The 26280-nt window shown below is 38.2% G+C and overlaps 1 protein-coding gene across 14 annotated transcripts in view; it reads left to right on the top strand.

The window, feature by feature from the left end:
* The window catches only part of Trip12 (thyroid hormone receptor interactor 12), a 119713-nt gene that overhangs the window by 9260 nt on the left and 84173 nt on the right, over window positions 1-26280 (top strand). For all 14 annotated transcript variants that reach the window (XM_050154293.1, XM_050154305.1, XM_050154304.1 and 11 more), the window contains exon 2: window positions 19290-19436. In XM_050154293.1, the coding sequence (XP_050010250.1) occupies window positions 19339-19436 (98 nt within the window). In that variant the 5' untranslated portion in view covers window positions 19290-19338. The remainder of the gene's footprint in view (window positions 1-19289; window positions 19437-26280) is intronic.

Below are 26280 nucleotides of genomic sequence, written 5' to 3'. Positions count from 1 at the left end.
TTTATTTAAAGCCACAGTAATGTTTTGGTATGTTGCACCACCAATTTATGTTAATAACTCATCATTTTAGTTCTTTTATTTTTTAGAGGGATGCATTTGTTTCTGCAAATATGGTAGTGTTGACATACATGGAGTTTTATAGCTTTTTTCAAACTGAAGTATAGCAGACTTTCTTTTGTGCCACCAACTAGCTCCCAAATTATGACATAGAGACATTATTAGTTATGAATGTTTGGCCTTAGGATCATTTTGTGCTAGCCATTTTAATTTAAATTAACCTGTTTCTCTTCATCTAAGTCTCAGAGCTTTTTTTTTTTTTTTTTTTTTTTTAACCCCACGAGACAGGGTTTCTCTGTAGTTTTGGAGCCTGTCCTGGAATTTGCTCTGTAGATTAGACTGTCCTCGAATGCACAGAGATCCGCTTGTCTTTTTCCTCCTGAGTGCTGGGGTTAAAGGTATGCATCACCACTGCCTGACTGTCTCTGTTTTTTTCTTTTCGTTTTTTTGGCTTTTCAAGACAGGGTTTCTCTGTAACAGCCCTAGCTGCCTGGAGCTAGCTCTTGTTGAGCAGGCTGGCCTCGAACTTAAAGAGATCCACTTGCTTCTGCCTCCAGAGTGCTGGGATTAAAGATGTGCACCACTACCGCCCTGTATCTCAGGGCTTTTTAACCTTTCTTTTATTCTGTATGTCCTACTCTGTGTCTTTCTTTTTCTTCTCTTTCTCCTAGCCTAGATTCTACCTCCTACTTATTCTCTCTGCCCTCCAGCACTACCTATTCCTCTACTGTCTAGCTATTAGCCATTCAGCTTTTTATTAGATCAGCCAGGTGCCTTAGGTAGGCAAGGTGAAAAAGCAACACATCTTTATGTAATTAAATGCAGCATAAACATGTAACAAACCTAACTTTCCACAGCGCTGATATATAAATGAGCCTTCAAGATTTGAATTAGGACATTTCAGTGTGTACTTAATCATCTCTTTGACTGTCATAATTATTGACTTCTACCCTGACTTAAATTCCTGCTCACTGTACTGTGGGCGGTACTCTGAATAAATATATGTACCTTGTGCTGTCTTAAGATGAACCCAATTTGAAGGCCTTATCATGGTAAACATCTGATGGTCTGGAAATTCCAAGTGAGTTCTCACAGTCCATCTGAAATTCACTGTTTTAACTTAAGCATCTTTGTGTCTTTGGAGAGAGGTTCAGAAAGATCATGTGGAGCACCCCCTTTTTAGTTTTTCCTCCCAAACTAAGTGTTTGTAGTTGTCTTGTAAACAGAAATGCACAAGTATGTTGATCTGCCTTTAATATTACATTAGTTTTTTTGTTGTTTCTGCTTGGTGTTCTTGGAACTTAAAAGTGCCCTTGCTCATTTTTATTTTGTATTCCATCATGTGTCTTTTGTAATGTGTATGTATACTTCTAATAGCGTCTGTAAATTTTTAGTCTTCATTTTCTTCCTTGCTGTAGGGTTCATTCGATTTTATATAATTAGTTCTTTGCTGCTTAACTTATCCTGCCCCCCTTGGTTCTGGGGACAGAGCCTAGGGATTGCTTTCTCTAGGCAAGTGCTCTACCACTCAGTAAAAATCTCTGACCCCTTTCAGTAAGGGGTCAGAGATTTTTTTTTTTTTACTACCACTCTCAGCTGTTTTAACTTTTCTAAAGTCGATAGCTAGTGTAGGATATGAATTCTTTCAGTTAGGCTTATTAAGATCAGCTACCTAGTTTTTCTTTTTGGGAGTGGTGAAAAAGGATCTCATGTAGCCCAGCCTGGCCTGAAATTTCTATATGGATGACGTTGACCTTCTGTCTCCAGGTTCTGGTGATTGGATTACAGACATGTACCACCATACTCAACAAAATTAAATGCTTAAGAAATTTATAAAAAATTTTTGTGTATGAATGTTTTGATTTCATGTGTTTGTCTACCAGTGTATGCCTGGTGCTCATGAGGTCAGAAGAGGGTGTTAGAACCCGTGGAACTAGAGTTGATGGTTGTGAGCCATCATGTGGGTGTTGAGAACTGAATCTAGGTCTGCAAGAGCAACAAGTGTTCTTGACCACTGAGCCATCTCTTCAGTACTAAATCAGGTACTTGTATGAATGTTTTCTTTTTAAGATAGGGAAGAAAGCTTTCCTGATCCTCCTACCTCCACTTCTTCAGTGTTAGGATTATTAGTATGAATCACCATGGTTTATTTGGTGCTTTGGATTGAAATCTCATGGTTTTGTGCATGCTGAGTAAGTACCAACCGAATTGCACTCCCAGCTCACTATTACGGGATTGTTAAGGCACAAGATAGCTTTGGTAAATTGATCCAAATTTAATGTTAGTAGCTTGTTTTTTTTTTCTTTTCTTTTTTTCTTTTTTACTAGATGATAGTTTACCAGTATATATTTACCCATTCCTTTCTGTTTGCCAATATTGCTGGGAGGAATATGAAAAGCACTTAATCAGTTCTTCGAGCTTTGTTATATTTCACATAGTTGACACAGGAGTTGTTTGGGCATGTCTGACTGAATGTATACTTAGTACACGTGAAGTTCTAGGTTCAATTTTTTTTTTTAATGTATGAATGGTCTGCATGTATTTCTACATGCCAGAAGAGGGTATCAGATCCTATTAAAGATGGTTGTGAGCCACCGTGTGGTTGCTGGAAATTGAACTTAGAACCTCTGGAAGGGCAGCCAGCGCTTTTAACTGTTGAGTCATCTCTTCAACCCTTAAGGTTTAGGTTTAATTGCCAGCACCCCAAACCCCTCCCCAAATAAAAAAAACAAAATAATTATATAGGAATACAGTATTCTCCCCTCACCTCCATGCATGGTTTTTCTATATAGCCCAGGCTGTCTGTTCTGGAACTCACTTTGTAGACCAGGCTGGCCTTGAGCTCAGAGTTTCACCTACCTATGCCTCCTGAGTGCTGGGATTAAAGGTACACACCACCGTTGTCTGGCTGGAATATAGTATTTATTGTAGAGCAGTGTTCTATAGGTATTCTAAAAGGCATATTTTCTTCTGCATTTAGAAATCTGGACATAAGAATTTTACAAGAGGTTTATGCCCATAATTCCAGCATTCGCATTTGCAGGATAATTGTTGTAAATTCAGGGTAAGTCTGGGCTATATAATCAGTTCGAGGGTAACTTACGGTACAGAGACAGACCCTGTCTTCTTTCTTTTTTTTTTTTTAAATATTTATTTATTATACAATATTCTGTCTGTGGGTATGCCTGCAGGCCAGAAGAGGGCACCAGACCCCATTACAGATGGTTGTGAGCCACCATGTGGTTGCTGGGAATTGAACTCAGGACCTTTGGAAGAGCAGGCAATGCTCTTAACCTCTGAGCCATCTCTCCAGCCCCCCCCCCCCCAGTCTTCTTTCTTAAAAAAAAGACTAAAACAGATGTATGTATGCATTGACTAGTGAGTATCCCTGGAACTGTAGATCAACAGTTGTGAGCTACCCTGTAGATGTTAGAAATCAAATCTTGTGCTCTGGAAGGAAAACTTTTAAAAATGTCTGAACCATTTCTAGGCCAAGACTGCATGCTTTAAATAAATCAAAGTAAATAAGATAAAATCGTCTTGTACATATATTCACTTTTATTAAGATGAACAGGTGAGCTGGAGGTGTGGCTCAATAGGTCTTGAGTTCTATTTCTATGCCCAGCCTAAAAGACAAATGAAAAGTAAAAGAATAGTAATTTGTGAGTGGTTGAAGAGATGGCTTACTGGTTAAGAGCTCTTGTTCCTCTAGAGGACCCAGTTCAATTCCTAGCATGTAGGCAGATTTTTCTGTCTTGCCAGCTTGCTCCCAAATAACCAGATAGAGATTTTTTTTTTTACTATTTGTGAAAGCTCAGCAGATAGCTTAGTAAGCTCTTACAACTAAAGTTACACCCACCCCCAACACCTTTTTTTTGTAGTCCTGGAACTCACTGGCCTTGAACTTAGAGATCTGTCTGCCTCTGCCTCCCAAGTGCTGCAATAAAAGGTGTCCACCACTACTGCTTGGCTAAATTAACCCATTTTTATCAATCTACTTTTTGACTCATGGCTTTACTATCTTCACTCTTCCATACAGCTTCTACTCTGTATGCCTAGTGACTCCTTTCTTCTTCCTCCCAGCGTCCTGTGTTCTTGTCTTCACAGTGTACACAGTGTACACAACTCCACCCCTGGGCTTCTGAGGCTGTCTTTTTTTTTCCCTCCCTCAGATACAGCTTCTTTTTAATACTCCTGGCTATCCTGGAACATTCTTTGTAGGCCGGGCTGGCCAAGATCAGACATACTTCATGGGCCATCTGTACTCAGTGTATATATCTAGACAAATATTATACATGCTCTTAATTAAAGCATACTGATCTTTAAAAAATACCTATGGCATCAACTAAAATGCTCTGCAGCTACTTTAAATTATTAAACTGGGGTTTGTGGTGGCGCATGCCTTTAATCCCAGCACTAGGGAGGCAGAGGCAGGTGGATCTCTGTGAGTTTGAGGCCAGTCTGGTCTACAGAGTTAGTTCCAGGACAGGCACCAAAGTTACAGAGAAACCCTGTCTTGAAAAACCAAACAAAAAAAACCAAAACAAAGCAAAAAAAAAAAAAAAACCTTTCAAAAATATTAAACTGGGTAGAGTTAATTTCTATTCTAAGCTGTAATTTTTTAAAAATTTAATTTTTTTATGTATATATTTGTGTGCCTCATGTGTGGGGTTTACTGTGGAGGCCAGAAGAGGGTATTGGATCTCCTGGAGCTGGAGTCATCTGATATGGACATCAGGAACTGAAAAGCAGCCAGTGTTCTTATCCACTGAGCAGTAGTTTGTCTAGCTCCATAAAGGTTGACATTTTTTAGAGCGAATGGAACCTAGAACTTTTCATATGCCATGCATGTCTTATCTAAGTGATCTGCCTTCACTAGCCCTTGAGTATTTTTTTTTAAACTCTACTATACTTAAAATTTCTTTCTATAATAACTTAAAAAAATGCTGAATGAATAATAGTAAAAATCAGGCATTAGGTCTTCAACAGTACTCAGAATAACAATCAAAAAAATCTGAATTAATGGTAATCAAATGTCATGTGATTGAACAAAGGACTGATCTTTCTTATTTTATGAAACATTTAATGCTCTTTGGCACTAGAAAGTGAACAAGAAATGCTGTTTTCAGAACTTTTTTTTTTTTTTTTGCCCCATTTGAGATGGTTCTTATTATGTTGCTCTGTTTGGTCTCATTTGTAATTTGAAGGTATCCTTTCCCTTCGGCTCTGGAATAGCCAGGGCTAAAGAGAGGTACCACCTGTCTCAGATACACCTTCATTGTGCTTATCTTTGCCAAAATTTACTACAAAATTCAGTGTCATAGTAAGGGAAGTCCCACAACAGTTTTATTTTGCTTTTCAGTTCATTTAAAAATTGTTCACTACTTCTTTATGTGTATGAGTGTTTTGTCTCTGTATATATGCACACCATGTGCATGCCTGGTGCCCATGGAAGTTAGAAGAGGGTGTCAGATCCCCTGGAACTGGAGCTACTGACAGTTGTGAGCTACCATGTGTGTTCTGGGAACAGAATTGAGGCTGTCTGGACGAGAAGCCAGTGCTCTTCACCAATGAGCCATCTGATTAGGCCCCCTGAACTGAAATTTATTTGTAAATTAGTATTTACATGGTATTTTTTTATTCAGATGCTAATAAAAATTAGTATAGTTTATGTGTTAAGGATATTCTTAAGATTTTGATTTTATGTGTGTCTCTATGTTAACATACATGTGAGCGCTTACAGAGGAGACTTGCGTGTGAGATCCCCTGAAGCTAGAGTTACAGGTGGTTAAGAGGTGCTTAGTGTGAGTAGGATGAACCCCAGTCTTCTGCAAGAGCAGCAAATGCTCTGAGACATTTCCCTACAGTAATTCAAATTTATTTGTCTCCCATCAAAGGATTATAATAAAGACTGGTATGATAGCCCATGCCTTTGTCCCATCACTCAGGATACTAAAGGGAGGAGAATTTTGGGTTTGAGCAAGTTTGGACAACATAGTTTCTGTCTCAAAAATAAGTACTGTAATAATGTCATTCAGGTTTCTTTATCATTAACCTTACAAACCTTACCACTGTAGCCTCGCCACAGTGAGACTACTAAACTTCCTATTCTTCTTGTACTTACTCTCAAGTTCCTCCAGGAAGTTGTAAGTAGCTTTACCACAGGTCTGAATCTCATACCACTTTGATTTCATACTGCATTAAATATTGTGCTTTATTTTGAACTCTTTGAAATAAGGTACAGTTTGAATAAGATGTTTTTGTTGTAGTTTTCTTCTGTGGTCTCAGGAATAGTGTTAAGCATTCTACCGCTATGCCGTACCCCCACCCTGCAGATGTATATTAGTTGTTCCTGATATATTTGTATAAAGAAGGTGCTTCCAACAATTTTCTTCTTCTTTTTTATTTTTTTGAGACAGGGTTTCTTCTCTATGTAGCTCTGGCTGCCTTGGAACTTGCTCTGTAGACTAGACTGGCCTCGAAACACAATGTAAAAATCTCACAGCAGAATTTTAAAACTGAGAAGTTGTTTAAATTGTGCCTAGTAAAAACTAAGCCAAGGTATGTGGTAGTAACTAACCAGTGCTTATAATCCCAGCACCAGGGAAGCAGAGGCAGAAGGATCACTGTGAATTTGAGGCTAGCTTGATCTTACACAGTAGAGTTTGAGAAGTTGGCCCTCTTGCTTGCTTCAGCCTCCTGAGTTCCTAGTTTATTGATTTTGATGACAAGGTCTTATTATGTATCCCAGGGTGGCCTTGAACCCACTATCTTCCTCTGGCTTGAGTGCCACTATTATATTCTTGTAGGCTCTGCTAATTGCAGATCGGTTTAATTTTTTTTTTTTTTGTAATTCTCAATATGTAGTTTTGGCTAGCTTGGAACTCAACTATATGTATTTACGTAGATCAAGCAGGCCTCAAAGTCCTACAAATCTGCCTGCCTGCCTCTGCCTCCTGAGTACTGGGCTTCAAAGTGTGGGTCAACTGGTTTGACCTGGTTTGAGTTGAAATAGCAAAGATGCTGTTAGTGTAATTTCATATCTCAATATTGTACCTTTTCTTTGTTTTTGTTTTCTTTGACTGGATTTCTCAGTGTAGCAGCCCTGTCTGTCCTGGATTTTGCTCTGTAAACCAGGCTGGCCTCAAGCTCATAGAAATCTGCCTGGGATTAAAGATATGTGTCACTATTGCCTGGCTTCAACATCATACCATAATTCTATTCTTTTTGTGAAGTTAGGAAGGCTGCATTGCATATCTAACTTTAATAGGTTTGTGTGAACTTTAAGATAAAAATATGTAAAGTATATTTTGCTAATATAAGAATCAGGGGTCTCTGCAGAAGGAATATGCAATTTCAGACTTTATCTTTGTGAGGTATTTATTTCCATTCTTTTACCTACATAGGGGAAATGGCCTAGTCTCATGGAATTTCTCCATGATCCAGCCTCCTCTATACCACATCCACATGCGATTGTGCCCTTTCCTTAGTAGATGACAGTAATTTAGTTGAATTTTGAAGATTAAATAATCTTTTACTTAGAACAGACTGACTTGCTAATTATTTGTTAATTGCCATTGGGACACAATTGCTTTCAAAATGTTTTCTAGAAAATTAGAATGCTAAATAGGGAGAGTACTACATCTGTCTTTTGCCTTGCCTTTTTAGTTTTGCCTTTCAGTTGCTGCTGTGAGGTAAGACGTGGGGAATTTCAGCCTTGGCTGTGCAGTGTAAGATAATATGCCTCTTCTGATCAGCCAATATTGCCTTTCAGCTGCATGTACTTTAGTTCATGCTACTCCCTTCCTTGTGCCTAAACATGTTAACATAAATTAGAAGTGAAAGGAATTAATGAGAAGATACTAGTCCATCATTGGAGTATTTTGAATCAGCTGAAAAATCGAAGCTTAGCTTAGCTTTATGTGCTTTTTTTTCCTTTTTCTTTTTCTTTTCTTTTCTTTTTTTTTTTGGTTTTTTGAGACAGGGTTTCTCTGTAGCTTTTGGAGCCTGTCCTGGAACTAGCTCTTGTAGACCAGGCTGGCCTCGAACTCACAGAGATCTGCCTACCTCTGCCTCCTGAGTGCTGGGATTAGAGGCGTGTTCCACCACCGTCTGGCTTGTTTGTTCTGGGGATCTCTTATTTCATTAACTTCTCATAACCTTGAGCAACCCAGAGTGTTTTAAGAGTGTACTGCATATATTTATGTAAACTATTTCTAATAAATTATGTAGGAGAGGCTTTAAGTAGTAATATCAGCAATAGCAACTAAGTTCCTTTCAGTCCTCCCCTTTGGTTTTCTGCTTGGAGCATGGTAGAGTTAACTGCAGAGTCTTGGGAAGTTAATGTGATAATGTCCTAGTGATGAAGGAATTTAGTGGTTAATCAGTTTAAACTCTTAAACTACTTGCCACATAACTTTGAGCAAGTCACTTTTTTGACTTCAATTTCCCCTTAAAAAAAGAATAATAGCACCGATATTATGAAAATTAATGTTTGCAAAGGAGTTAGAATAATGCCAGTAACAAAGAGCTTGATTAGTCAGCTATTATCGCTAGCTAGTAACCATTTTTACTGATAGGATAGATTTTTCTTTACATCTGAAAATACACTTCGAGAAGTTGGGTTTCTCTTACACTCACTTAAGAATTGAGTGTTGGGGGCTGGAGAGATGGCTCAGCGGTTAAGAGCATTGCCTGCTCTTCCAAAGGTCCTGAGTTCAATTCCCAGCAACCACATGGTGGCTCACAACCATCTGTAATGAGGTCTGGTGCTCTCTTCTGGCCTTCAGGCATACACGCGAACAGAATATTGTATACATAATAAATAAATATTTAAAAAAAAAGAATTGAGTGTTAAGTCTTAGGCTGTGTGGTGGTGGCATATGCTGTTGGTCTCAGCACTTGGGGGCAGAGGCAAAAGCAGGTGAATCTCTGTGAATTCGAGGTCAGCCTGGTTTACAGAGTTCTAGGACAGCCAAGACTACACAGAGAAACCCTGTCTTGAAAAACTGGGTAAAAAAAAAAAAAAGGACTTTGTCTTTGGGTGGTAAGGATATCATTGAAGAGTATTGATAAAATCTGTAGCAAGAAGAATTTGGGTAGTGGTTTTCCAGTTGGTTGACCTTGGTTAATTTAACATGTAAATTAGGAAAAAAAAATTTTTAAGATTCTTCTGAGTTTAATTTAAAAAATCTTATTCTGTGTAGTGTGACATGTATGCAAACCAGGACATATTGTTGGATTTGAATCCACTGTGGGTTTTGGGGTTCTAGCTCAGGTCATTAGGCTTGGCAGCAAGCATATTGATCTGCTGAACCATTTTACTTGATCCTTTTTTTTTTGTTTGTTTGTTTTTTGTTTTTGAGACAAGCTGACACTAAGTGGCCCTAGCTGGCCTGGAAATAAGAGATCTGCCTTCTGAGTACTGGGATGAAGAGTGTACTATTGCACCTGGACCATGACTATTTTTTAATTTGTGTATAAGGTGTATGCATGTGCACCTCATTCATGTATGGTGTCCTTGGAGGTCAGAAGACAATGTTAATCCCTGGAACTGGAGTTACAGATTGTTAGTCACTGTTAGTCACCATGTGGGTTTTGGGAACAGAATACTTGTCCTCTGCACGAGCAGCAAGAGCTCTTAACTGCTGAGCTATCTCTCTAGCCCCCATAATCAATAATTTTTAAAATTTTACTTTATTTGTATTTATATGTATGTCTGTGTGAGTGTATGCCATATGTATGTGGTTGCCTGAGGACACTAGAAGAGGGTGTTAAATTCCTGAAGCTGGAATTACTCAAACTCAAAATAATATGCATAAATCTTGAGAAACCAAATATATCAAAGTATTATTACCATCTAGCTTTCAGACTTTCAGCTTGACTGTAGTAATGTTTCTTAGCATTTTTAGCAACACAGTCTAGCCAGTGGTTCTCAACCTTCCTGGTGCTACGACCCTTTAACACAGTTCCTCATGTCATGGTGACCCCCAACAATAGAATTATTCTCAATGCTACTCCTTAATCATAGTGTAAATATCTGTTTTCTGATGGTCTTAAGCAGCCCCTGTGTCGGGGTCCAACTCCAACATAAATTATCTCTCTGGGCTGGTGTGGAGGCGTGGGAGTAATTGAGACACAGTTCACACAGCAATATCGGAAGGGAGTCTCAGGGTATATTCAAGTCCTGAAGATAACCCAAGTTAATTCTCAAAACAGCTTTTATATCCAAAGGTAAACCGAGGGGGAAGTTTATTAGTATTTTGTTTCCAGGGTAGCAGGACTAAAGTCATTAGCTTGGATTAACACCTCTTTCCAGGCTATCTCCATAATTACAAAGAAGGGAGCAGAACATTAGCATATCCTGACCCAGGCAACAGCCAATCTAATCTGTAAGTGCTGCTGTGTGACCACCTCAGGTGCGAACTATGGTTTGACAGTCTGGACACCATTCAATGCAGAAATATGTGACCTGTATAATATTGTCCCACAATTCATTCTCTTAATAACTTTAAAATAAAAAGCTGTGTTTCTGCAACAGAACAGATTTACTACGTCTGCCTTGGGCAAAGACTTCTCCCTTTACCCAAAATTACCTATCATTGGAGGTTAGGTGTATTTTATTATTTTGTGATCTTCTGCCTTAGGTTTTTAGGATGGAGATACTTCAAACCCGTCATTGACTGCTGATCTCCGTGAAGGAAAGAGATTAGGGGAGAGAGATACCTTTGGGCTCTGTGTCTTAGAGCCATACATTTTTGTCAGGATAAATTATAATGCTTTGTGAATAATCATGCTCCTAAAGGCTAGTCTCCTATTTAAAGGAGAGGAGAATTGCCTGAGTTGAAAATGTTTTTTCAGCTAGTTTAGAGCACCTCTTAAATTTTTTACATTGTATCAAAATCTAAACTTCTTATCATATGCATTAAATCCCAACATTTACAGGGTATGTCAAACTTTTCTCAACATCTTATTTTTTTAAAGATTTATTATGTATACAGTATTCTCAGTATTCTGTCTGCATGTATGCCTGCAGGCCAGAAGAGGGCGCACCAGATCTTATTACAGATGATTGTGAGCCACCATGTGGTTGCTGGGAATTGAACTCAGGACCTTTGGAAGAGCAGCCAGCGAGTGCTCTTAACCACTGAGCTATTTCTCCAGCCCTCTCAACATCTTAGAAGCAGTTACAAACATCATCAGGTCAATACCAACTTTTCTTAGCATTGTATATGCAGTTACAAATATCATTAGGTCAGTATCATAATTTTCAGCATTGGTCAATACCAACTTTTTTCAACATCTTATATGCAGTTACAAGTATCAGGTCAATACCATGACATTGAGCTGACAATTAAGCATATCACAATTTTCTTAGATCCACATTAATCAAAGGATAAGAAAAGCTTTTCTTAGGGGTAAGAGTACAGTGACTTATACCAGTTCCAGTCTTGAGCAACCATTAAACCCTTAGGCTGCCCCCTATCTTAACCGAAGAGGGGGTTTTAGCCATTTTTTATTTTGAGTCTTTTTTTCTTCCCCCCCCCCCCAGGGGAAAGCTTGGGTCTTAGTTTTTAGGTCTAATATTTTAATCAAAATGAGTTTTGTGTCCCAGAGACTAAAACACCAATCACCTTCCCCCCTTTTTTCTTTCTGTCTCTGTTTCTCTATTGGTGTTTTGAGACAGGGTTTTTCTGTGTAATAGCCTTGGCTGCCCTGGAACTTGCTTTGTAGACCAGGTTGGCCTTGAATTAACAGATATCCATCTGCCTCTACCTCCCAACTGCTGGGATTAAAGGTGTGTCCCCCACCGTGATTTTCAAGGAATAAGTCTCTGTATTTATTGCCTAAGCTAGCCAGAACTCCTGAGCGCAAGTCTTTTGAATAGCTGGGACTATACAGGCTCACAGACTTGTGCCAGTTGCTTCAGCAGGGGTAGGGTGATAAGAGTCTAGAGGATGAGAAGTGGAATTTGGGTAGGGGACATTGTCTAATTTCTTTTGCCTATGATCTCTTCCTTTTTCTTGCTTTTGAGTATGTAATTTCTTGTCAGTACTTCCTGATGTTTGCTGCTTGTCTTCTGCCCCACTAGAATGTAAGTTTCTCTAGGGGCAAGTCCTTTTCGTAAAGGTTAAGTAATGTTTGTTAGAGACTTATCACCTGTCAAGCTCTTGCTGAGCCTGCACAAGCCCTGTGGTTGGTTACCAATAGGCCTTGTGTCCCCTCTTAGTGAGCTTTTCAGTTCAATGATAAATGCCCCAAAGAACAGCTAAGTATATTTGAATATGTGTGAGAAAGGGTTTCCTGTATCCTAGACTGTCTTGGAACTCATATAGCTAGAGGAAAACCTTGAACTTCAGATCCTTCATCTTCCCTTCTAAATGCTGATAGTACAGGTGTGTACTAGTAGCATAGTCAGTTATGTGGTGATGGGGATTAAACCCAGAGCTTTTGGTGTGGTAGGCAAATACTCTAATAACTGAAGTGTATACCCAAGTCCTGTAAAAATTTTAATAGGAAGAAAGAGTTATTTATTTTTTCTTTTACAGTTTCAGGCTAGCTACTTTAGGCCTGAAACATGTGGCAGAAGCTGCTTGCTTGCTGCCATCCAAGAAGTAGAGGATGATGGAAGAGGGAAAAAAATGTGTTTTGGGGGAGTTATGTTTCCAGTAATTTTATTTTTTAAGCTAGGCTTCACCATTTATTTATTTATTTATTTATTTATTTATTATTTACTTACTTACTCACTCTTTGCCCTCTACAATGCCATTTTACTAACTCCATCAGTGGAGTAATTAAAGATTGGGAACTTTCTAGATCCAGGATCCAGGTCTTTTTCTAAAGTTGTTAAGCTGTCAATCAAACTCCTCAATATATAAATCTGTGGGGCAAAGTTTAAGACCTATCCTCCCAAGCAAACAAGTGCAATTGATGTAAAAGCATAGGTGGAAAAAGTTTTGTAAAAGTCATTGCTATATAGGTGTGGTGTGATGCGTTTAACTCGAGATCTGCCTGCTTCTGCCTTCTCAGTGGTGGGTTTAAGGGTATGTGCCACCATGCCAGGCTATTTCTTTTCATCCTTTTTTGTTTGTAGTGTTGGCCAATTCTCTGTAGACCACTTGCCTCTGTCTCCTTAGTGCTGGGATTAAAGGCCTGCCCCACTTTGTAGTTTTTTCAAGATTTGTTTTTCCAGAAAGGGTTTCTCAGTAGCCCTGGCTGCCCTGGAGCAAACTTTGTGGACCAGACTGGCCTTGAATTCAGAAATCCTGCCTCTGCTTCCCTCCTGACCCCTCCTGAGTGCTGGGATTAGAGGCCTGCGTGTACCACCATTGCCTGGCTTCTTTTTTCATTCTTAAAGATGATTACTTAGCATGTTATGTGAGAAGCAAAGTTAAGTGATAAATTGAGAGACTGGTAATTTGGGAGGTGGAGGGCTGGTGGTACATAGTTCTATGGTCCTATACTTGTCTAGAATTCCTGGGCTTTTAATATGATTCCTTGAATTACAAAGTAAATGTCAATACTTGATGAAGAGTTTGGCGTTTGATCTGTGGACATAGTTGAAGATTTTAAATAGACACATTAATCAGTTGAGATGACTCAATGTGTAAAGTTCTCCTCTCCCCTCAAATAAATACAATAGAACATCTAAGATTTTCCTATTGATGCAGTGGAATACTTCAGAAAGCAGAAACAATTTCAGAATTAAAATACCTATTTTTAAAAATTGATTTATTTTTGGGTGGTGCAAGCCTTTAACCACTTGAGAGGCAGAGGATTGTGTACCTCCATTTTCCAGGCAGCGTGGTCTGTAGAGCAAGTTCCAGGACAGCCAGGCTGTTGTTACACAGAGAAACCTTGTCTCAAACCTCACTCCCCCCCAAAAATAGAATGTTTGTACCTAGTTGGTTGAGTGTCTACCAGGCACACCCAAAAACCTTTGTTGATTTTTTTTTTTTAATTATTTTATTGGCGTTTTAGCCTGTATGTATATCTGTGAGGGTGCTGGATCCTGGAGTTACAGACATCCAAACTTTAAAAGAGAGTAGTGTTTGTATGCCTTCTACCAGTATGAACAGCTTAAGAAAAGTCACTTCCTCTCAAGTGCCTTAGAATATGTGATACTCTCTTGCCATGACAGGGTAAATATTTAGGAAAGACGGCAGTTTTTACTTCAGGACCGAACTTAAAGGCAGAGCAAATTAAAAAAAAAAAACAACAACTCTGTTTTACTATTCCAAGATAGTGAAAGCCCTACTTTAAGAGGTAAAAGTTAAAATTTTTATGGGGAGGGGACCGAGGTGTTGAACAGCACTAATTCTACCATTGAACTACCTTAAGCTTTTTTGCTTTGCTTTGATCTTAGCCTTTAATGGCAAAGTCAACTTTTTTGTGTTGGTTTGCTAGTGTTTGAACCCAGATTCTGAGACATGCTAGACAAGTACTCTGCCACTTTAGCTACAGCACTACCAACTCAGCTGGCTTTTAAGTAAAGATTTGTATCTCTTCATACTTTTATATGGGGTATTTTCACTTAAAAAGCCTGCAGTGCTTTGGAATGAAGCTTTTTTGGAAGAGCATGCCTTATATAATTGTAGTGTTGTCTGCCAGTGTTAATGAAGCTCCAAGCTTTCTTGTAAGAATATTCACTGTCTGTTTGCTATTCATTTATTTAGGTCTTCCTGAGATTTGTTCCTATCTAGCACAAGTTGCTAGCCTCATATTCCACCCCCTCCTCCCTTTTTTTCCTTCTGGAGAAAACCTTTACTCCTAAGAATGTTTGGATTTTTTTCCTTGGCAGTTGTTTGTATTGCCTGGCTCAGGACTTGTACCATTATTTGGTAATAATACTCTCTATGCTCTGGGTATTCTGTTTCCCCCTAAGCTGACTGAAATTTTCTTTTAAAGTTAAGGTTAACATACAAGGAATGTGTTTCATAATGCCATCTTCATACATATGTAACAATACTTTGTTTTTACTCCTTTTCTTCACCATTGCCCTCTCCCATGTTCTTCCCTTATTTTCTTCTAGCTTGTTCCTGCTTTCCGATGCATGTATTCCACATTACTGTGTCCTGCCTCCCTTTAGATCTTTTTTCTCTCTACTTTTCTGGTTTTGTTTCCTACAAGCGTACATATAGATATCTAATTTTGCTTTTGTATATGAGAGAAAACATGTGGTATTTGTTCAATGTATTGGAAATGTATACATTCCTGTAAATGTTATGATTTTGTTTTTCTTTATGGGTGTATAAAATTCCATTTGGCTTTTGTACATATTGTGCTTATTCATTCACTGTAACAGACACATCTAGGCTGGCTTTATTTTCTGGCTGTTGTGAATAACACAGCAGTAAAAATGGATGTGCAAGTATTTCATGGTATGCTGACTTAAAAAGCTTATGGTTATATACTCAAGAGTGTGGCTTCATTCCAAAGCACTGCAGGCTTTTTAAGTGAAAATACCCCATATAAAAGTATGAAGAGATACAAATCTTTACTTAAAAGCCAGCTGAGTTGGTGGTGCTGTAGCTAAAGTGGCAGAGTACTTGTCTAGCATGTCTCAGAATCTGGGTTCAAACACTAGCAAACCAACACAAAAAAGTTGACTTTGCCATTAAAGGCTAAGATCAAAGCAAAGCAAAAAAGCTTAAAGTAGTTCAATGGTAGAATTAGTGCTGTTCAATACCTCGGTCCCCTCCCCATAAAAGTTTTAACTTTTAACCCCAGACTCCTGAGGCAGAGACAAGTGGATCTCTGTGACTTCGAGGCCAGCCTGGTCTACAGAGCGAGTTCTAGGACAGGCTCCAAAGCTACAGAGAAACCCTGTCTTGTAAAACCAATAAAAGAGTGTGGTACCTGAGTCAGGTAACAGACATGTTCTTGATCAGAACTTCAATTGGATGTACATGGGAAGATTTAGGAGATTTCCCCCAAACAAAGGTTAGAATCATTGGAGTATACCACACACCAACAAACGGCTGAGAAACAGCAGAACAGCTTGCCAAGACCATCTTCATCCAGTAAGAAATGGCAAGATCAATCTGTTTTTAGTTCTTTGTTACTATATAATTTACTTCCTCTAAAACAGTTCCTTGTCCTTTACATCCTTAACAGCATTAGATAGAGAGAGAGAGAGAGAGAGAGAGAGAGAGAGAGAGAGAGAGAGAGAGAGAGGGAGGGAGGAGAGAGGAGAGGGAGGGTGGGAGGAGAGAGGAGAGAGAGGAGAGAGAAAATGTGTGGTAGGAGGATGGAGGTTGAGACAGGGTCACATTGTGTGTGTAGCCTTAGCTGGTCTAGAATTTGCACTGTAGACCAAGCTGTCCTTGAATTTATAGATCTGCCTGTCTCCTGAGATTAAAGGCAAATGTACCACTATATTCAACTTTCCCTATATTAGGCTCTCTAGATTCACTCTAGTGATAATAGGTGAGGAGCCTCCCTCCTGAAGATTCTGATGTCAATCACAGTCTTTCCATCTCATTTCATTTATCTTAAAACCCCTTTAGATGTAGCTTTTGTCTTCACAAAGCGTGAGGGTGGATCTTCTATCACTTGATACTCATTCTTTGTTGGTTTTTATCCATTACACCCCTAGTAGAGACTTAGTTAATTGTCCTGGCCTTTTCTTCTTGTTGCCTCCCCTACAGGGTTTCTCTGTGTAGCCGTTGCTGTCCTGGAACTTGCTCTGTAGACCAGGCTGGCCTCTAGCTCAGAGATTGCCTGCCTCTGCCTCCTGAATGCTGGGATTTAAGGTGTGCACCAAAACCCAGCTTGTTTTTTTTAATTTTACATTTTGAAGGTGTGGAAGTTAGCTTTTGTATCTCTCTGCTTCTTGTTTTATTGAACTATTTTTCTACTTTAGAGAAGAAATGACTGATCTTAGAAATTTTTTTACTGGTTTGTTCAGCCTTATTTTTCAGGCTTCACAATATTCTTAATTTGGTAAATAGTGAGAAAAGAGGATTCTCGATTTTAATGCATTATATTTTTGAGGGAGTTAGTGAGGGGAAGGTGGGTAGGGTCTCATAGCTAAGGCTGGCCTAAAACCTCTGAACTCTACTGCCTCTTAGAGAAAGTCTTACTTTCATAATAGAGTACGTATTACTTCTCATGATTATATATGGCATTGAACAAGGGAAAGCTCCAAGATGAATTTGAATAAGGACTTAGCTGTGAAGGTCAGTTTAAGCAGGAAGTGGTGGTAACTCAAACCTGTAATTCCAACACTAGTAGACTGAAACAGGATAGCTAAGAGTTCAGAGCCACCCTAGGCTCTAGTGTGGGATGGTGTTTCAAAGCAAAAAAGAATCATGTTGACAGTGGTCCTGGAATCAAGATATCAGCCTTCCAACCTAACTTTAATTGTAGATGCTTGAGTGTGGATGAGCAGTCATCTGTTAAGTGAGTGATACTTGATCTTAGTCATCTAGGCTTGTTAGGGTTAGATAGTAAGAAGTAGGATAGGAAATCTGTACATTGTTATCCTGTATACTGTGACTTGATAGTTTCATTTGTCCCTCTTCTTGGAAGAAATGCTGAGTCAGGTTTATGTGAGTATCTGTTTTGCTATACAGGCACAAAAAATAAAGATTTAACAGTGCAGTGGGGCGTAGGGAGAATAAGTTTGGTAGAGTTACTTCCTGAGTGTGGTTATCTGTGTATTTAGTGAAAATTGGACAGGTGAGTGTTAGAAATTTAACTGAAACCAGTGTTTCAGATACACTTTCCTCTAGTGTCTGTTATCTTTTCTGTGTTTATTTCACTTTTTCCCTGAAGATTATTTTTAATATGTGAATGTGCCAACTATAGCTATTGTAATATAAAACTTGTTGCTTTATGGTTTAGTACCAGTAGAGTCTTGAGGGAAGACTTTGATTAATCCATTGTATTTCATTTGTTGAATTCTGAATCGTGATTTGTGAGTGTTGTAACATGAGGTATTGTCATATGTGAAAACTTCTTGGCAGTCTGTGAGAACCCAGTGTGTAGTGAGAGATGAAACTAATACAAGCACTTGTAAGAACGAACATGTTGTGAAGGGTCTGAAGTTTGCATGTCATGGTGTACTTCAGAGTTGTAATGTACAGAAACATTAAGGAATTTAGTGCCATCTATGTCTGTCTGTCTGTCTGTCTGTCTGTCTGTCTGTCTGTCTGTATCTATCTATCTATCTATCTATCTATCTATCTATCTATCTATCTATCTATCTATCTATCTATCTATCTATCTTCTATCTAGGTTTTTCGAGACAGGGTTTCTCTGTAAAACAGTCGTGGTTGTTCTGGAGCTTCCTTTGTAGACCAGGCTGGCCTCAAACTCACAGAGATACACCTGCCTGTGCTTCCCAAGTGCTGGGATTAAAGGCGTGTGTCCCCACCGACTGGTTTGTATTATTTTTTAAAATAAAACTTGTATTGACAGTTATTTGTTTCCCTTTTGTTTGGTACCAAAGAAAGGACTGAAATTCTTTGTAATAACTCCTTTCTCCACCCCTCTCCTCCCCCACCCTCCCCCTACTCCCAGGTGAATTTTTTCTTTTGTATTCAGAGTTTTGATGCAATAGCTCAATCTGGCATCGAACTTAATGTTCATTTCTACCTCATTCTCTTCAGTGCTGGAATGAGCTATTATGCTTGGGTAGCAATTTGAACTTGTTAATAGTTTGCTTAGAATAAAGAAGGGTAAACAGTTCTTTTGTATGGAATTGGGTCAGATTATAAACTATTTTTTCCTATCACAGTTATAAAAAAGTCCCAAAATTCCACTTAAATTTAGTTATGGTCTGGCAGTGTGTGTCCATGTGTGCAAATGAATTGAGGTCAGAGGGCAACTGACTAGTACTCTTTCTTCCACCATGGGTCCAGGAATCAAACTCAGGCTTGGCAACAAGTCCCTTGACCAGGTGTGCCATTTTGCTGGCCCTTAGTTTTTGTTTATTATGTATGCTTGCACCTAAGGATGATAAAGAGGATTTTGGATCCATTGAGCTGGAGTTCCAAGTGATTGTGAGTTGCCTAATGTGGGTACTGGATACCAAACTTAAGTTCTAGATGAGCAGTAAATACTCTTAACCACTAAGCCATCACTCCAGCTCCAAATTTCTGTTCTTTTATAGTATGTTTATAGTTAAGTTACACAGTATAATAAGGTAGTATTGCTTGCTGCCCCGCATTTCTTCTCTATAGTATTGTGCATATCTAATTAGACTGTTTCCCTCCTTTATCTTTCAGTGAATGGTAGTGTCTAGAAAGGGTATGTCCCTTCAAGAGAGAGGTGCCAATGTCCAACCGGCCTAATAACAATCCAGGGGGGTCACTGCGACGTTCACAGAGGAACACTGCCGGGGCCCAACCACAAGACGACTCAATAGGAGGAAGGTATGTATTTCACGGAAATCTAAAAAGTTGGGAATTAAAAAACACACACATAAAAACATTCTCATTATGAGGACCAAAGCATTGCTCATGGGTCATTTCCCTCATTTCTGAGCAGAGTAACACACAATTAGAATTTAAAGTAATTTCTCAGTATTTTTCTAAGTTAAGCTCCTCTAAAATCGGTTCCTAGCCACTGATACAAAGTCTGAATTTAAGGTTGTTCGCATAAGCATATCATGTTTTGTTTGTCCTTTCTACTTGCCTGACACGTGTTGCAACATGTCTTTCAGCCATTTGTGGTCCTTTTCTTAAGACTGAATGATATTATTGAAAGGAAGGTTTAACACCCAGTTAGAGGGTGATGGGGTGTGGACTAGTCTTTCCTGTGGATTCCATACGAACACTGTCTGAACTATGAGTCTGTGAAATGTTTTGTTAGCATAGATAGCAGCTCTCTTGATTTTGTCATCTGCTGTTGGTCTTTGTATCAGAATGGTTTTATATACAATAGTATGAAGAGTAAAATACAGTCTCTTAAAAGTAAAATATGGGTCTGATTTAGGCATGGACTCTCACTGTTTAAGTACGCAGAACTTTACTTGTCAAGCATAAGTCTATAGTGATGTCAGTGGTTAGCTTGAAGTGGGTCAGAGTGAATTCTAGTTATTTCTAGAATGATTACTTTAACAACTTGAGGACATATATACATTGGTAAATCATTAAAAAGAAACTGAAATGTCAGATGTACAATGAATTATATGATTTGTCATGTTGACTGTAAGTAGTATGCAAGTGTATGAACTTTGGACCAGGACAGCTTTGTGTGTAAGTTCTGCCTCTGCTGTAGACATTGCAAGTCTTTGGGGTACGGTTTCAGGGGAATCTTAGTTCCTTAGTCCTCTCAAGTGGATCTGTCTGTTTTTTGGAGTTGCGGGTTATCTTAAGTAATATAATGTGCAAAGTTAGTGTCACACTTAGTACAGAGTTGTGCTTTCTTTTTTCTACGTTCAGCATATGAAATAGCAATACTTTTACCTTTATGTTGATGGCTATAAATAAATAGTTCTTTTCATTAATTTAAATAGCATTACTTTGTGAGATTTTATCCTAACATCTGCATCACTCACAAACCGATTTATTTTTTTCCTTCCTTAGACAGGGTTTCTCTGTATAGTTCTGGCTCTCTTGGAACTCACTTTGTAGACTAGGCTGGCCTTGAACTCAGAGCTCAGTCTGCCTCTGTCTCCCTAGTGTTGGGATTAAAGGCATGAGAAACTGCACCCTGCTCATTTCACATACTGTTGAAAATGGAAAATTTCAAAGTCTTCAACATTCAATGCCACTATAATTTAGGTAGTACACCCCACCATTATTTAGGTAGTAACAAAATACATAGATCCCCATGTCCAATTTTGAGATACGGATAAGTATAATTATCAGAACAGGGAACATACAAAAGTAAAATAAAAATGTGTTTCACAGTCCACATAAAATGTTTCTATTGATCTTGACATTGTCAGTCTTTTAAAACTGCAATTACATGGGTTCATATAAGTTAGATCTTTTGAACAATTGAAGCTGTATGTTTTAGAACATGAACTGTCAACATTTTTGCAAAATATTGTTGGTTTGATAAATGAGTGTTCTATAAAATGTAAGCAGTTTCTAATGGTGACTTGTTTACAAATGAGCTGGTTTGGACGTGGTATTTATTCTTGTATTCTCAGTACTCTGGAGGGGAGGCAGGGAAGACCCCAAATTTGATCCGTTTTTTGGTTGCATAGCAAGTTCAGGATCAGTCTGGCTGTAAAGCTAGAAATTTGTGTCACCCATATCTTCCCAAAAGTTTGAAACAAATGAAGTCATTAATTACTGTGATTGTGTTGTGTTGGTTTAAATAGCTTTATAAGGGTGCAGTAATTGGAATTGCAGTAGATTGTAGAATAGCACATTTCTAAATGAAGCATTACGAAAATAAGTCATTATGTGCATGATCTATGAGTAGTGGGTGCACACGTTGTGGTTTGTATGTGTAGATGAGAGAAAAACTTGTGAAATAAATCCCTTGTCCTTCCACCTTCACACGTTTAGGAATCAAACTCAGGTTACTAGACTTGTGTGTGTCAAGTATCTTTACCTGCACACCCATCTCCTGCCCCCCCCCCCCCATGTGCTTTTAAGGCAATCCATTTATTTATTTATTTATTTATTTATTTATTTATTTATTTATTTATTTATTCGGTTAGTTTTTTTTTTAAGTTAAATGCTTATGTTTGTGTCTACATGTGAGTTTATGTAGGTGCCCTTGGAGTTCAGAAGAGGGTGTTGGATTTATTTATAAGTGCTTGTAAATCTTGTGATGTTTATGGTAGAATTTTTCACTTCATTTTAATGCTGGGAACTCTTCTCATGACAGCATATGCAACTCTCCAGCCTTAAGACAATCTATCCTGTGCTTCCTTTTGAAGGAAAAAAAATTTTTTTTAAATGTTTGAAAATGACGGAAAACATGCAAAGAGTTTTTCTTCACCTGTGAATTTCAACTTTCATAATTGTCTTTTAAAAGTTTAAGTTTAAAAAAAAAATCTTATGGATCTTTTTTTGCCTTCTGTGGCTATGTGTCACTTGCATGCCTGATGCTAGTAGAGGCCAGAGGAGGGGAGGGGAGTCACTGTTGGGTGCTGGTTTGGAGGCACAGCTATTGTTTTTAATGACCAAGCCGGCTTTCCAGCTGTTGCTCACATGCTTTTCAACCTTTATCATGTCTTTTAAAAAAGATATTTAGTAAATTTTGTTCCAAAACTGTCTATGTGTAGTACTTGTCTAGCATGCAAAGCAACCACAAAAAACCCAAAACCAAACAAACAAACAAACAAAGCCTTTGGTTGGACCTCCATCACTGTGTGAACTGGATTGTCAGTTCAGGCTCAGCACAGTAAGTTCATGACAACCTATTTCCAAAGAAGGATCTCTTTACAGAAGTAATAAACAAGAGGTCTCATTTAGGTTTACTTACCTAAGCTTAGCATCATATCTTGTTTGAGGTATGGCTGTGTTCAACTGTGTAGTTAATAATGATTTATTTTCTAGTTTTTATGTGTATAAATATAAGCATAATCAAACAGCTTTAGGCTAAAAAGAATGTAGGTTTTTTGTTTGTTTTTTAATGAAAATATTGCCATCTTGTCTCGGTTCTTTGGTAGTAAAATCTCAGCTGGAAAGAAATTGAGTGTGTTCTCATCAAAACCCAGACTAATTTGCTACTATGTTCTCCTAACAATTATCTAATCTTGAAAAAACTTCTCTTGTGGTTTTTGTGAGGCAGAAGATTGAGTTTATTAGAAAAGAGCACTTGCAGTTGTAGTTTGAAGATGAATTTTTTTGTCTGTGTATGTTTGCTTATGGAGGACAGAAGAGGGTCTTGAGTCCCATAGATCTGCCATTATACAGGTGTTTTTCTTTCTTTAAGACAAGATTTCTCTGTGTAGTCCCAGGTATCCTGGAACTGGCTGTGTAGACTAGGCTGGCCTTGAACTCACAGAGATCCACCTGTCTCCTCTGGACTGCTAGGATTAAAGGTGTGTGCTGCTACTGCCGTGACATCATCTGGCTATCTTTAGACCTTTTGTTTACATTCAGTCTTGGTTTGCTGTTTGCTTTCATACAGGATTAAGCTGTCACTTTTGAATTTTCTTCCAGTTAACCTGTCCTTCCATATCAAGAATACCTCTCAAGATCACTCTATCTCTCATTATTTGCTTTTGTCACTTGTTCAACAAGTCTTCTGTATTTAGTTTAGGCCGGCCCCATTTTGAGCCCCTTACCTCTGATTACTGGGATTGTGCGCGTGTGTCACCATGCTATGGTTAGTAACTTAACCTTTCCTCTTTTTTTTTTTTTTTTTTTTTGGTTTTTTCGAGACAGGGTTTCTCTGTGGTTTTGGAGCCTGTCCTGGAACTAGCTCTTGTAGACCAGGCTGGTCTCGAACTCACAGAGATCTGCCTGCCTCTGCCTCCCAAGTGCTGGGATTAAAGGCGTGCGCCACCACCACCAGGCTCCTTTTTATTTCTTTTAAGATTTATTTTTATTTTGTGTCTGAGTGTTTTTTGTTTTGTTTTTGTTTTTGCTAGCATGTATATGTGTGTGCCACAATGTATTTCTCTAAGAGGCCAAAAGAGGGTTTCAGAACCCCTGGAACTAGAGTTAACAGATGTGATCTTCCTTGTAGGTACTGAGGAAATGTATCCTTGTCCTTATCTCAAACCAGCAAGTGGTGCTCTTAACTGAGAGCCATCACTTCAATCCATTTACCTTTTAAAAAGAATAATTTGCACTCATTCATTCCTATGATAAAAGTATCTTCTGATTGTTCCCTTTTATTCTCACATCTTCCATTGCTATGTGTAATGAACTAGACATCTTACTCCTATTATTTTTCTTTTTCTCTTTCCTCTGAGTTTTTGGATGGTAGCTGATCTGTTCCTCTCTTTTCTGTTCTCTTTTTCTTCCTTAGGAAAACTCTTCCTTCCACTGCTTCTCTGTTGGCTTGCTCTCAGGGATACTTCTAGCATTTTCCACTTCTAGCACAGGTATTTGTAGGCTATCCCTTCCCTCTTGGCCATGCAGTATCATTTTCATTGTACTGTGTGCTTTCACTTGTTTTCTCAGTGGGCAGTGGTGGGATTAAATTAATTTTTACAGCAATTTTGCTTAAGATTATATCAGTGCTGATTTCCTCTGTATTGCTTTTTCCGTAAAAGTATAGAGACTATAAAATGGGGAGCTACAGGAAAAATAAGATCATTTTAGTGTTACCACTTAGATAACTGTGGTATGTAGTTTGTTCCATGTCTTTTTTTTACTGCCTTTAATTTAAGAAAGGGTCTCGTGTAGTTGAATTGTCTTTAGTATTGATTAGCTGAATATCTGATGATGCAGTGCTGGGTATTGAACCCAAAGCCTCGTGAATGCTGGGAAAATGTTTTGTCTACTTAGCTACAACTCTATCCCCATGCAGTTATTTTTAGAAGTGTGCAGAAAAAAGATGCCGTTGGCAGAAGTTAGCCTTTTTGATTGCTTGTGAGTTGATTATCTTGCTATATATTGGCTAGCTTTATGTCATTGCTCGTTAGATGATCGTTGTCTTAGTTTCAAAGATGATTGTTGTATAATTAATTGTAGCTCTTCTTGGAAGGTTGTTAACTCATGACCTTGACTGACTTTTTTTTTGTTTTAATGTATGAAGTAATCAAAATTACGTTCATTCCTATTCTTTGTCCTTTTTTAAAACCAAGAAGCATCTTTTTCTTGTGGTTTGATTTTTTTTATAGTGCTTAAATCAAATCTGTCTTATCCTTATTCAGAAATTGGGATTACAGGCGTGAACCACCACCACCTGGCTTATTTTTCTAAGATTAAGTGCAATATACTCATTGACATAAAGTTTAGATCTGTTTGTAATCTTTGAGCTATGAATTTGTGTGTATGGATTTGGCTATGGTGGGAGTTCTGTTTTGATGCTAGGAGTTGAACCCAGAGCCTCATACATACTAAGGCTTATATTTTACCACTGATTTAATTCCCAAGCCATATAGATTATAGTTAATTCTTTATCTACCAAACTTATGACTAAATTGCAGTTATAGTAAATACTCTTATCCTAAAAGAAAACAAGTGTTTGAGACTTGCTTTTAAGATAATTCTGCAAGAACACAATAACCTAGAGTTGATTATAGTCATCTTTTAAAATTTTGATTGTTATTATTTTGTTTTTGTTACAGATTCTCACTATATAGACTAGACTTGCTTTGTATGACTCTGCTTCAGGTGCTGAGTCATGGGGCTTAGTCTTTTTTCTCCCTCGCTATATACTTAATATTGGTGTCAATATAATGTGGAAGTATTGTTGATTAATAGGCACTTTTCTCAACAATTCTACATAAAGTCAAGTGGTGAAAGATGTTTCGATTAAAAGAGGAAAGAATTGGTAATATGTGAAAACATTACAAAAAATTAGTTTAAGGACCACTCAACTTTACACAGACATAACCATAGGAAGCTCAAAGGAATATGTCCCTGTCTTTACATGATCTAAAGAGAAGACCCTACCTGATTGATGTTTATAATCGTTTTTATGTTGTTGTGGTTCCAGGGATCAAACCCAGGCTTGAAGCGTATAATTACATGACCACTTAAGTTATGCCCCAAGTCCTATAAAGCTGAAAATATTGACTGTCCTTTAAATAAAGAAGAGCTATTGCTCTCTTTCTAAAACAAATAGGGAAAATGGCTAGTATTTTCATGCAATTGTACACTGATTTAAAACAATTTAATGTACGAGTGAGCCACAGTGCATGTGTTCAGATTTGACAACTTTGTAGAGGTTTTTTCCCCTTCCCTTCCGCCTTGTTGGTCCTGGGTACAGAACTCAGGATGTCAAGTACCGTTAACCTGCTGGGCCATCTTGCTAGCCCTGTACAGTAGTTTTTGAAAACGCTGGTCACTCCTCAATTAGAATAGCAGCAACTAAATGATTTTGAAAGGATCACACTGTATTGTTGGTTTAAACTAATTTTGTGAATTTTTTTTTTTCCTAAGACAGTGTTTCTCTGTGTAACCTTGGCTGTCCTGGAATTTGCTCTGTAGACCAGGAAGGTCTTAAACTCAGAGATCCATCTTCCTTTGCCACTTAAGTGCTGGGATTTGTGGTTTTGTTTTGTTTTTGGTCTCTTGGATTTGGGTTTTTTTTGAGACAGGGTATCTTTGTGTAACAGCTCTGTTTTTATTTTATTTTTTCGAGACAGGGTTTCTCCGTAGCTTTAAATCTGCTTGCCTCTGCCCCCCC

This window comes from Alexandromys fortis, unplaced genomic scaffold (assembly GCF_014885135.2).
Source record: "Alexandromys fortis isolate MF-2015 unplaced genomic scaffold, M_Fortis_MF-2015_v1.1 scaffold_40, whole genome shotgun sequence".
NCBI lineage: Eukaryota > Metazoa > Chordata > Mammalia > Rodentia > Cricetidae > Alexandromys > Alexandromys fortis.
The sequence above is the reverse complement of the archived record's forward strand: the minus strand, read 5'-3'. Positions and strand labels throughout refer to the sequence as shown.